The sequence below is a fragment of the Sesamum indicum genome, linkage group LG5 (assembly GCF_026168435.1).
Source record: "Sesamum indicum cultivar Baizhima isolate 11 linkage group LG5, ASM2616843v1, whole genome shotgun sequence".
In the NCBI taxonomy this organism is placed as follows: Eukaryota; Viridiplantae; Streptophyta; class Magnoliopsida; order Lamiales; family Pedaliaceae; genus Sesamum; species Sesamum indicum.
This window is the reverse complement of record NC_142661.1, coordinates 1,928,375-1,940,897: the sequence shown is the minus strand read 5'-3', so window position 1 is coordinate 1,940,897 and position 12,523 is coordinate 1,928,375. Positions and strand designations below refer to the sequence as shown.

General features: G+C 34.9%; 2 protein-coding genes across 4 annotated transcripts; both read right to left on the bottom strand.

The window, feature by feature from the left end:
• Nucleotides 1–320: 320 nt before the first annotated feature.
• Nucleotides 321–5,317, bottom strand: LOC105162816 (putative protein S-acyltransferase 1). 3 transcript variants are annotated; one of them, XM_011080932.3, is made up of 6 exons: nucleotides 4,769–5,317; nucleotides 3,053–3,130; nucleotides 2,658–2,963; nucleotides 1,774–1,995; nucleotides 1,082–1,496; nucleotides 321–721 (listed from the first exon to the last, which is right to left on the bottom strand). In XM_011080932.3, exons 1-5 carry the CDS (start codon nucleotides 4,868–4,870, stop codon nucleotides 1,104–1,106), a joined length of 1,101 nt encoding a protein of 366 aa, XP_011079234.1. In that variant the 5' UTR covers nucleotides 4,871–5,317; the 3' UTR covers nucleotides 321–721; nucleotides 1,082–1,103. The 3 variants fall into 3 exon arrangements, with proteins under 3 accessions (XP_011079234.1, XP_011079233.1, XP_011079235.1); XM_011080931.3 differs by having other exon boundaries at nucleotides 3,053–3,232; nucleotides 4,769–5,315; XM_011080933.3 differs by lacking the exon at nucleotides 3,053–3,130.
• Nucleotides 5,318–7,917: 2,600 nt separating this feature from the next.
• LOC105162817 (histone-lysine N-methyltransferase, H3 lysine-9 specific SUVH1) lies at nucleotides 7,918–12,121 on the bottom strand. Its single transcript, XM_011080934.3, has 4 exons — nucleotides 12,028–12,121; nucleotides 9,164–11,613; nucleotides 8,331–8,374; nucleotides 7,918–8,239 (listed from the first exon to the last, which is right to left on the bottom strand). Exon 2 carries the CDS (start codon nucleotides 11,354–11,356, stop codon nucleotides 9,218–9,220), a length of 2,139 nt encoding a protein of 712 aa, XP_011079236.1. The 5' UTR covers nucleotides 11,357–11,613; nucleotides 12,028–12,121; the 3' UTR covers nucleotides 7,918–8,239; nucleotides 8,331–8,374; nucleotides 9,164–9,217.
• Nucleotides 12,122–12,523: the final 402 nt, after the last annotated feature.

The window sequence follows — 12,523 nt, the reverse complement described above, 5'->3', positions numbered from 1 at the left end:
GAACAAAATTCCAGACCCGCCCTGAACCTGGGTGGGTTAAAAGAAATAAATCCAACCCATCCGGAAGACCCATTTAATTGAACTTGGACGGGTCCTAGGTGCACCCGAACCCCAACCCCTTGCCATAGAAGAGCCAAAAATAGACAACAATGTTGTGATTGAAGCAAGACAGAGTTGTTAAAAGACTGTGTGTCTGTCTGTCTCAATCAGCCCAGTGGTAAACAAGAAAGACTGCTGCTCATAGACTCAGCAGGGACAAAACATAAACAATGCTGCAACAAAATTCTCTTGTGCCTTTTGCCTTTTTCCACTCCAATCCAGAAGCATTACATTCCCTTTTATTGATCCCTCCAAAGACATGCTGTAATAATTCTTCAATAGATTTTCCTGGTGTGACGAAATAATATATAGATCCTACTTTGAACAAACAAAAAAAGAGGATGATAATACCGACAGAATCAATTCTATCACATCAGTATGAGGAGAGAATTTTACAAGATTTCAATACTCAAGGCTGCTTTTTTGGGTCTTCTTTCACAATATGCAGCAAAAAATTTTGGCTGCGCCTCTTCCACTCGCTTTAGAAGAGAAAGAGCGACTATTACGCATGAAGGACGTTTTTAACTTTACATTTAACTGGTTCGTAGTAGCTTCGGACCGTCAATCGAACTGTTAAATCTTCAGACACTCGGGTCTCATCTGAGAAATAACAGATCACAGCCTGAGACAGGAAAAACAGATGAAGCAGTTAAAGGCAACAATATGAGAAACTAATGTTGCAAGAATGGATGATCAAGTTAGCAGTAATAAGCAAAGATGGATTTTCATATCTCAACGTCTCAGTCATTTCCTTAGTGTTTTCTTCGGACTGTCTGAAAAACAGCCAAAAACGTCATGAATGTTTGCCCTTATGTTTGCAAAACACAAAGTTCATTTTGTCTTAACTTATCTTTATCAGAACTTCACTAATACAAAATACAAAACCGAACATATAAAACCTCCAAAACACACTCATCTTCATCTTCTTCTATCACAAGAAAGAAAACACTTTAAAAACGAACACAAACAACGCATAAACTACCTTATCTGTGAAGCACAACAAATTATGTACTACGGGAGCTATCCTCAGTCCCATGACCATCAACGGTGCTATCTCCAGTGCCATCCTTTTCTTCTTGGGCTGGATCCAAGAAGAACGGTTCGAGGGCAACCTTTCCTCCATTGTCCTTCTTCAAACTGTCTTCGATTCCCTTATAGTCCAAGTCCTGCAGAGCAAGTTCAGCGCCTGTCTTCTTGGTCGACTTCATAATGTCCTCACTCAATTTATTAGTTATGGATTCTACACCTGCATCTTCTTCTTCAGTCACCCATTCACGGAAATTGACCATAGATGGTACTGATTTCGAGAAAAAGATTTCCACGAGGTTCTTAAACACCCCCTGGTTATATGGATTTTCTTTCTTGTCATAACGGTACCGGAAGTTCTCATATGTTGTCTGTTAAAGTCGCTAAAATAACATGTTAGGATGTATTCATAGAACCAAACTGTTTAATTCTAAACGGTCACCGGTTTTACCACGACATTTCAGGTATAAGCACAACTCAAGCTGCACGAAATTGCATTAGCAACCAACAGTTTACTGCAGAATTCTGATTTTCACGAATTATATTTGTATATTTCATTTAAAAGAAACAGAAAATCGGACAAGTATTTCATGAGTTTTGCTCTCCTCTCATGAATTTGCTTTAGTCTCGTAACAGAAAGTCGCTAACCTGATTGGTGCAGATCAAATAGAAATGGAAGACGCTAAGCCCACCAACGAACCACACCGCAATGAAGCAGTAAAATATTAGAAAGACTGAGATGACATCCCTTGACATAACAGTCCATAGGTCACCTGGTGTGTTGATGATCTGCAGTAAAGAGAATGTGAAAACATATATGCACAAGATTGTTGATGTTGATACGAATAAGAAGAAAGTCCGGTAGTTCCGCTGCATCAAATCAGCACGAGGCATGTTAGTCTGTTTCCAAGAAAATGAAGGAAATAAAAAAAGCCAACACTAGCAAAATAGTCAAAAGTTTGAAGACTGTATAATAATATGATTGTTTCTTATTTGTACAAGCTGAATAAGAATATACTAAGGATTTTGCACAAAAACAGGAGAAGAGAAATAATATGAGAAGAACACGATGAAGGAAGAAATCACGAATATTTATTTTGGTTTGAACTGATGTTTCTTTTCAGATTCCGATGCCATATTACCTAAGCCAAGTAAATTTCAGTCATCGCCTGAGAATCATTGATTATTTACTGTCATTCTACTTAGTTGATTGTATCTTTTGCTGATTTTTCTTTCTTGGTTAAACAGCATTGCTTGATGATAGCAACCAGTATGAATTGTGATCTACAATACGATAGAGACAAAGTGGCAAAAGGGTTATGAAAGATATACAACTCCATATACATTATATAACAAATCGCAAGAAATTGACTGGTAAATGTAAAGGCGCATCAACATTAAGGACTATACTTGTAAAACAACAGAGCCATTGTGTAGAACTAGAGAATCAGCAAAATTGGTAGTTGTAACAGTTTGTCATATATGTTAATGAATGAGAATTTTTAGGCACAGATTATGATCCTAGTACTTACAACTCCGATGCACTGGCCAACCCATGGACAGTGATGATCAAACCTCTGGACACAGTTGTTGCAGATTGAGCAATGAGATGCACGTGGTGGGCGATATAACAAACAAGTATCACAATATTTCACTTTAATCGTGTAGCCATTAAGATAAATATCCTTTGTTCTCGGTAGTTTCAAGTCGGGAGTTGTAGCATTGATCCAGTCCATGGATGTAGTGGAATGACATGAGTTATCTGATTCAGGAGGCCATGAGTTCCTAGGAACTATTCCAGGATTTCTTGCAGATGTCAAGAAGAGAAAAATCAAGTCCTGAAAAAAGTCAGAATGATGCTTAATAACCATAGTTCATAGAGACGGTCACATGATTGTTTTTTCTAAAATATATATGGTTTACGCACCATAACTGTCAGGACTAGTCCAACAATTAATACGACATGCTCGTACACAACGTCGACTTTTGGAATCCTAAAAACCATCTGGATACAGAATGTTAGTGCAGGCCCCCCTATGAGGAAGGCAGATAAAAGGATTGATGCCCCATCAGGACCAAAGATCAATCTCCCGCCACACAAAAATTTCTGACAAGTTAAAGGAACAGTGAATTGATTTTGTGGAATTCTCTTAACTGTTAAAAGTAATTTAGGTAACCTTGGACATTTACATTGTACAAAGAAACCCCTCCATTAACACGGGAGTAAGAAAAGAGTAAACAACCAGCATAAGTGCAGTTTACTTATCATGCAATAGGAAATATAGTATTTTTTTATAGCTGATGACTATTTGTATTTGGCAGAAATACCAAGCATTCTAGGAAGCAGTTTAGACAGTGTTTCTCAAGCATATGCAAAAACACATCTAAAAAAGGGAAATAAATAAATAAATGCTGTGGCACCAGCCATATGGCCGCATGTTACACATCCTCCATAAAGATAAGACCATAAATTGTTGAAATCCAAGAGTAGGTCAGCTTAAACGTTGGAGGAATCGCTGACTAGGTCTTACCGGCATGTGGAAGTGAAATTGAAGTGAAATATGCAATAAAGGTTTAAATGCAATTCTTAAGAAGAAAATATGTTGTATAGTTAACCATTAAAACTTATCAGTAAACGTTGAACAAAACAGTTCTGCAACAAATCATTAGTTTGGCATCTTATCCATCAAATGAAGATTGGAACAGTAAAGAACTAGAAACCAAGAATATTGGAGGTCCCGTTTCCTATCAAAAGAGTAGGTTATACAAACCCCAAAAACAACTGAGGTGGAGGGTTCTTCATACATGAGAAAAGCACTATATAGATTTACTTGAGCTGAAACAGCTGAATACAAGACAAGTGAGCAAACATGCGAACTGAAAGCAGTGAAAGAGCAACTCTCGAGTATACTGAAACTGATAGTAAGGTAGCAATGTACTTGTCTCTTAGCTCTTAAAATTTGTAAATACATAGAACAAACCAAGTTTTCAATAGTTCCAAAAGTGATGCTTCTTACACAGCAATAGATTCAATTCAGATCTTACCGAAGGAATAAAAGCTACCAAGAAAAATGATTTCTTGCATAGTTTTCTGAAGAGCATATGCTCGTACACCTTTTCAAGCTTTCCCCTACCTCATCAAATTAAGTAAAAATTGATGAGGAGCTGAGGACGTACTGCATCCCAACGGTCTAAAGGGATACTGTATTAGTTGTTATAATTTGCATCACTGTAATTTCTGAACCAAATTATAAGGAAACACCAAGAATCATCAATCTACTTTGAGCTCACAATGTCGATTTAATATCTGCAAAATGCTATAGTTTACTAGAGCAACTCCAAAAGCATCATTCCATGCACTAGAAAAACTAAGTACAACAGAGATTCTTGATCTTTATCCCATAACAACATATTAACATAAGATTATTTTGATCACCAAGCACAAACTAAAGGATCATTCCATCAAAAGTAATAAACTCGATTCTGTTCTCACAACCCAATTTCCGCTGAAGATTCCTTGGCCCATATAATCCAAAAAATCTCGAAAATTCACAAAGCCCATTGAAGAAAAACACACACAAAAGCAACAAGAGAATGCAAACAAGGAAAACCAAGAAAGAAAAAGGGCAAGAAAGATTTTTACATTGCGACCCCTCCAAACTTGATAACGCCTCTTCTTCACAGCAGGAGGATCCGTAGCTTTGGAGGGTGGAGCAACAAAATCTTGATTATTCGTCCCACCCATCGGAAAACAACTAACTCTTTATCTACGTTAGCCTTTCTATTCTTGCATGGGCTGGTTTCCTTCTCGTTCTTTTATTTTTTTTCCCTCTCGTTTTCCCTTATTCTGCTATTTCACATGCAAAAACAAGAACAACTCAATCAATCAATGGGTGTGAGAGGGGATCAAGATTTTGTGAAAAGGGCCTGGTTAAAACATGGAAAAGAGGGAAATTTTCCGAAGGCTTTCTCTCTTTTTCCCCTAAATATTTTAGCACTACCAGCTACCCCTGCTCTACATCCTCTCTCAAAACACAATCCCTCCAATAATGTCTTGTCCTTCTCTCTCTCTCTCGTAATGCAAACTAACTATTCTTGGAACTTGTGACGATTTGTTTTTGAGGATTCCCGAATTCAAGCGGATTCTCCGCGGGCAACGGATTTGGGAGATTTGCATGCTTTATTTCGCAATACGTACACAATATGATGATATCAAGAAAATGTTGGATAAGTACGTCTCCTTACTCGGCCAATTTTGGCTCTTAAATCATTTGATATGCTAATTTTGATCCTCCAATTATTATTTTTTTATATTTTAGTTATTTTTTTAACAAAATCTTTAGAATTAACAAAAAATTTATTTGCAAGAGAAAAAATAATTATTTTTCACCCATTTTATGCTATTTTTCAAATTTTGATCCATTTTATCTCTTTTTTCTTGAAGAAATATTCATTTGTTTGGATTAATGTTTTGGATGTTTTTGTTTTGGTGTTTTGGAGATAAAGAGAGAAAAATAGAGATAAGTTAGTATGTGTTTTGAGATAAATCGTATGTTTGGATTTGTGTTTTGATATAATATAAAATATTGTAAAATAAGTGGTGTAGGTTTGATGTTGAGATTTAGGAGACAAAAGGTATTGTTCATTGTCAAATCATGTCTTTTAATATATATATTTAGTAATATATATATGTGTATGTATATAGTATTTTGTTTGTTAGTGAAATATAATATATATATTTATGTTAAGTAATTTTTTTATTGAGGCATTTCTTTTTATTTTTTAAATAATAAGTATAATTTTAATGAATAATTAAACATATTATAGTATTGTCTCCAAAATGATTTTATTGGACTTTATATTTGGAATTAAAAAACATGATATATAAAATTTAAATAAAAAATTTAGAATTAAGTATGTATTATTGGTATATTGTCCTCAAATTTGAAAATTTGAAAATATTTCAGTGAAATAGGAAAAATTATGAGTACAAAAGATTTAAATGGTCTAAGTTGAAGAAATTTGTAATCAAGCGTTAAATGCACTATATAACAGGTTGAAAATACATTCATTAGAATTTTATGTGTGAACAGATAAATTTTAATACATAATTGAAGTAATAAAAATATGAATTAGGTATTCAATACTGATATATTGTTAGTAGTGTACGTAACTGCTACAGTACTGCTCCTACATTACTAATTGCTAATGCCTTTATGTAAAGATTCACAAAAAACGTAGCACTAGTAATTAAAAATAGAAATGACAACATCTAAAATTTATTTTTGTAATATGATCGAATTCCGCACGGATTTTTTGTAATTTACAAATTTTTGTAATATGATCCAATTGAGCACCGATTTTTTCATACATATAATTAATGAGTTAGAAATTATTTCAGTTAATGGTTATTTAATTTATGGACCAAATTAATTTTTCTGATGCTTTCTTTTTTTATATAGTTATTGGCTTAAAAAGCTTGAACAACACTAATATGTTAAATAATTTAAACAATGCTACGGTTTAAAAAATATTTGAAAAAATAGAAAATAAATATTTATATCACATTACGTATAAAGAAATAATTGATTATATATTAATTGTATCATATTAAATATAAAGTAATAGATATTCTCAAAATAATATTTAACTAAAAAGTAATATGTAAATTATTTTTTTAATTTTTTTCCAAACTTATTCTTAAATTACTGAATCATATTTTAATTCTTTTCCAAAGGTCATAAATATCTTTTGTTTATTAGATTTATTTACATATAAATAAAGTTTAGTTAAAAGATAAGAATGAATTTTATGATATGTTTGTGCATATTAATTTTTTGATACAAATACATTACAACTAATGAATTATATTTTGATCATATTAATTGTATCATTAATAATATTTTGTTAAGATTATATATATATATATATATATATTATAATTCTTTTTCCTCTTTTTAAGCTTGAAAAAGAATTAAACAAATCACATCGAACCCAACATTGAAAAAACCAAAAATAGAATAAAAATTATATTTTTTTTCACTTTTAAATGAAACTCGTGTAAATTTTAATAGTTTTATTCAAAGAAGGGATAAAAATGTCAAAAAAAAATAATAGTTTAAGGATTAAAACTGCAACTTCAAATTATTTGAGGATCAAACTTGCACGAATGACTATGTATGAGGACCAAAATCGTAAAAACATGTGAGTGTGGCATAGTTAGGATATGTTTTGATGAAATATAACAATTAATTACATTAAACGCCCCTAAAAATGTAAAATTTTACATTTTTCTAAATTTTTTTTGAAATTACACTTGCATTGCTTATAAGAGAATTCTATATTTACAATTATACAATTCATGTATGAATTTGAATAGGACATGCTGACGTTAACAGAAAATTACGTCAACTTTTAATTTTAAGGTTCGTTTAACATTCTGTATATCGAATGACAAACTTATAATTACACCCTTTTGACTTTATACATATAATAAATTTAAAAAAAATACTAAATAGAGAATAAAATTAAAAGTTTATACACAAAATTTTATTTGGGTTCGTATTTACCGTTCAATCCTAAAAAAAAGTACAATTGTAAACTAACAATTTTTAGAGAGTGTAAATGTAATTTTAATTTTTTTCTAACGAGAAAGTACAATTTCATATTTTCATAAAATGTGTAAATATAATTATCGATAATTATATTTTTTTATTAAAAAATGTATATCTCAATCACATACTGACGTCTAAAATGTCACAAAATTCACACTGAAGAAAAATGAGACTCATGGAGCATGAAAATGTAAAGGGACATTCTAAACCATCCCAGGGAACTGATCTAACAGTTAAGACAAAACTTGAGTTGAGGAGGAGCAGCCAAAACATGAAGGAAGCTTGTGAGGTTTCAAGAACCCTGCCTCGCCGAGTTCTAAATCATGAATTCTAACACAAATAATAACGGTATTGTACATCGACAAACTACACAAATTACAACAACTATCGGTAAGTCCATACGCTACCATCCCGAAAAAAGTTCTGGTTCACCTGCATCATAGGCAACTCCAAAAACTACAGTCTGGGGCGAGCTCGTCCCTACTATCAACTGCCATGAACTGAGAAAAAAATGAAGCGCAGGACGGTAAGATTTACTTTGTTGGCTTGTGCTACATATACGTCAAGACATAGAGAGGCATGTTAATTTACCTGAAATCCACAAAGTTGTGTTCTTCAGGCTGCTGGCATTGTACCTATATGGGATTAGCAGATTCGTTGATTAGTCTAGAGATGGATTTATCATTGAGCATAAAATGTGAAGTAGGACTTATTATAACCAAATGCGGCGAGTCAAGAAATCGAGGAAAGTGAAGAGTGAAATAGTGTCATTGTATAATTGACTCATTATATTTCCTTACCAAAATCATCGTATCAAATAAAGTCAATAGATGGATCACTGATGAAGGAGTGAAATGTGGTAACGTTAAAGCTATCTTTCAAACATGGAAGAGAAATAAAAATTGATCGATCACTATTACAAAGTGCACCAACACTACCGACTAACATAACCATGTAATCAGCACAGAATCTAAGAACAGCTGATTTATAGAATGTTAGACTTTCTCTCCAATACGTTTGACATCCACAAAAAAGTTTGACATCCACAAAAAACACACGTGATATTGCAGGCATGGAAGTTTTTCTTAAATGCAACAACGCAAACCTGAGTAATTAAATGACCAACTCCCTTGTTCCCGTTGATACTGATCTATTAAAGGAATAACTTTCTTGACAAATTTGAACTAAGAAGTATCTGTTTGCGAATTTCGATTAATTTTGCAGTTAAAGGTATTATAAATCTAACGTCATTCTTCTGTTTTTGGTCAATTTTTTTGGTCTAGGTTTTCTCACTAGTAAAAGTTCTAAGTACATATAGGCACTAGAAAGTGCACAGACGGCAGTTACACCATAATGGGAGATGCCAACGGCTACGTATATAATTCAGAAAATATAGAGGTGATCAGAAACCGATAAAAGCTAACCTTTATGCAAAGGCATCAAGCACCAAAATGCATCCGTTTCATTAATTGACATCATCAATAGAAGTACCCTCGGCACTTCACAGATCCACACAAGCACTTCTTCTTTCCTTTGTCTGCTTTCTCAGGCGGAACTATCCCATAATCATATGTTACCTCTTGCATGGGTGGGATATGCCGAATGGCAAAGAAAGCAATATGGAGAAACACATCATTGTTACTTTCACGCAAAACCGGCTGCCAGAATACATTTGGTGTACAACTATGATTCATGAAACGGGCTACGTTTCCATTGTTTTTTGCACTTATAACAAGAGGGAATGGGGCTTTCTTGGAATTAGTAGAATCATGAACAGGTTCTAATGCCTCGTAGTGGCGGGAGGCATCAAATATATAATTATCATCATTTTCATTCCCAAGATCACCTGCAGTGGACGCTTTAATGATATCCCCTGCATACTCACAAATAAAACCTCCAGCACGGATTGGATCCCAAGACCTAAGTCCCCAGCCTCTATTCTTTGTCTTGAAAACCTCCAGACGGACTTTTATTCCTGCTTGAGACATACGATTCCGGCAGTTTGGAGGACATGCACAAGTCAATCCACACTCATGTATCAAGGATTTGTTAGTCAAAAGAACCCCAAGAGATGAATAGGGGAGGAAGCCATCATTTCTCTGGCTGCAAGGGCAGTTGGTATCACCTGGTTGACATCCACCCAAGCAATGACAACCCGTTGAAGGTTTAGGTGCGGGGAAAGGTTGGGAATATTTGAGAGTAGGAATGTAGGTGAAATGAGCAGGGCCCTTCTCACTGTCAACATCATTCACAAGAGCAACAGGCAGACTCTCAGCACCTGAAGTCAGATCAGGAAGAATAATGCCAGTCCGAGTAGCAGTTCCGTCCTTCCACTGCTGAATTGATTTCCACAAAGAAAAAGCTTCTGGCTGCCCAGGTACCCTAACCAACTTATACTTGAAAACATTGCACCCAGACTTATTCTTTTCCACCCATGACTCCTGGATTTTGTATAGACCATCATAAACATAGATCTTTCCATTTGAACCGGCAATATCCTTTATACCCCTTACAACCCTTACATCATTGGCACGATGCAAGCTCTTTTCTAAAGCAAGATTTCCTCTTTCAAGCTTCTGATCAAACATTTGTCCATCTCTCCTTTGCACTCCACCCTGGCCACTGTAAATTAACACATCACAATCATCCCCATCGTCATCATATCCTCCAGATGAAACTATGCTGACAGCCACAGGTTCCTCATCCATGGTAATCTTGACACTCATATAATCTATTCCTGCCATGCTTGGAGCATGCAAGCCCACCAAGCACAGCTCCATTCTGAAGAAAAAAATATCACCAATTTCAACCCCAGGTACATGACCAATCCTCTTCGTGCTGTTTGTCCGGACTCCTTTTGTCATCAAAAGTGTAGCAGCTTTCAGGTCTGGACGTCTGGCAATCCCAGGGGCTAAATCCTTTGATTCTTCAAGTTGAGTAAGCCTTCTCCGAAGCAAATCAAACGCCAAGAGTATGGTTCCAACGGTATCCTTGTCACCACTAGATCTTCTAAAGTCATCAAATTCCTTAAGCTTAAACACCGTCAAGAAGCTATTAACTAGGGATTCAACATCAAACTCTTCCCCGTTCTCAATTCTTCTCTTCCTCGGCCGACCCCTTCGCTTCACTGAATTACTGGCATCGTCATCAGTTACATGCATGCTAAACCCACTAACATACTGGTCGCTATGATTCAGCGAGTCACTATAGCCATCATCCTCTATAACTATAGATCCTGATCCACGAGCTTTAGAGGCCTTCTTAGGCCGACCAGGACCTCCATTCGCATGTGCTGGTGGAGTCCTAAATGAATTCAGTGGAACAGGAGCTGGTATATTAGTACCGAAACCAAAGTTACTTGGTTGGTTTTGACCACCCGATGTGCGCTGAGAATCATTTTGAACCATGAAAGGGTAAAATGGTTGAACTCCAGAGGGAAAAGGACCAGAAGGCGGCACGCAAACAAAGGGTGCCGGCTGGGGTGTCGAAATTGAAGACATACCCTGTGGGCTTGGAAAAACTGGGACAAGGGATCTTAAAGGTCTCACATCTAATACCCTAGACTTATCAATTGACCCAGGAGGAGCATTTGAATCAGAACCCAAACCTTGCTCCATTTACCACAACAACACTAATAAATTCAAGTTTTGATCACCTCAAATATGATGATTAAATTACATAAAAATATCTCAGCCTTGCCCAATACCCTAAACTGCTTCTCAGCACAAGAAAAAAGACGTTTTTCCACCAAGAGCGCATACAAAACCGAATCTCCCCATATATAGCTACAGCACCAAACTAGCACACCAATGTTTGAAAACGACTAAGGGTTTATAGCTACAAAATCCAACGAAATCCAACAAGAACCCGCTTCCTGCAAACATGCAGAAATATTAAACCAGGGATTAGACAGGAAAAAACTCGAGCAAAAATCAAACCCCCACAAAAATGAACAGTAAATCCCTAAATTTCATTTGTTCCTCAAGAAGCCATCAAGAAAAAATCAGCAAGAAAGAAGTTTAACGCACAAAACACATGCAAAACCGCAAAATACGGAATCCCTTTCGTCAAAATTTAAGGATAAATAAGTATTTTGCATTAAATTCTCTGTAAGCATCAAAAACTTCAGAGAATAGAGCAACTAAAGAAAAAAGGCCAACTTTTCAAGTTCAAGAATCAAATGGAACAAGACTTCATCACAACCCAGATCAGATGCTTTATTTAAAATTTTTAAAAAAAAAATACTAAGAGTGAAAGAAAAAGGAAGATCTTGAAATGGAGACAATACCTCAGAGGTAGAGAGAGATTTTTCTTAGTAATTCCGAGTAGTAAAAGCGTAGTGTGCAGTCTGCACTTTTTGTTGACATGTATTCTGTAGTCTGTACTATTTTCTAAATAGTGTTGTCTCAGTGACTAATCATTACCATCTGTAACAATTGGGCCCAGGCCCAATAGATAATCTCTTCTTCTAGGCCCAATTAAGATCCTCATCCACAATTTACTGGCCAAATTACACTTTTAATCTCATAAGATAAGTTCAATATTTTTAGTTATTTATTTTACAAAATATTCAGAATAATTTCAAAATTAAAAAATTTTGACACATTTAATTATATTTTTATGAAATTTCAAAGCGGTCCCTCAAAATTGAAAAAACTCAATTTTAGTCTGCTGGGGAAATTGAAAAAACTCAATTAAAGGACTAAATATATCGAATTTGGGAAAAGTATTATTTTAGTCTGCTAAGTATGCCTAATTTTAATTTTAGTCCGATAACTATGTCC

Coding starts and splice junctions, on each gene's coding strand:
- LOC105162816 (XM_011080931.3), bottom strand. CDS start 4,870: ATGGGTGGGACGAATAATCAAGATTTTGTTGCTCCACCCTCCAAAGCT. Junction 3,233..4,768: donor AAGTTTGGAGGGGTCGCAAT/GTAAAAATCTTT, acceptor TTAACTTGTCAG/AAATTTTTGTGTGGCGGGAG. Junction 2,964..3,052: donor GACTAGTCCTGACAGTTATG/GTGCGTAAACCA, acceptor GACTTTTTTCAG/GACTTGATTTTTCTCTTCTT.
- LOC105162817 (XM_011080934.3), bottom strand. CDS start 11,356: ATGGAGCAAGGTTTGGGTTCTGATTCAAATGCTCCTCCTGGGTCAATT.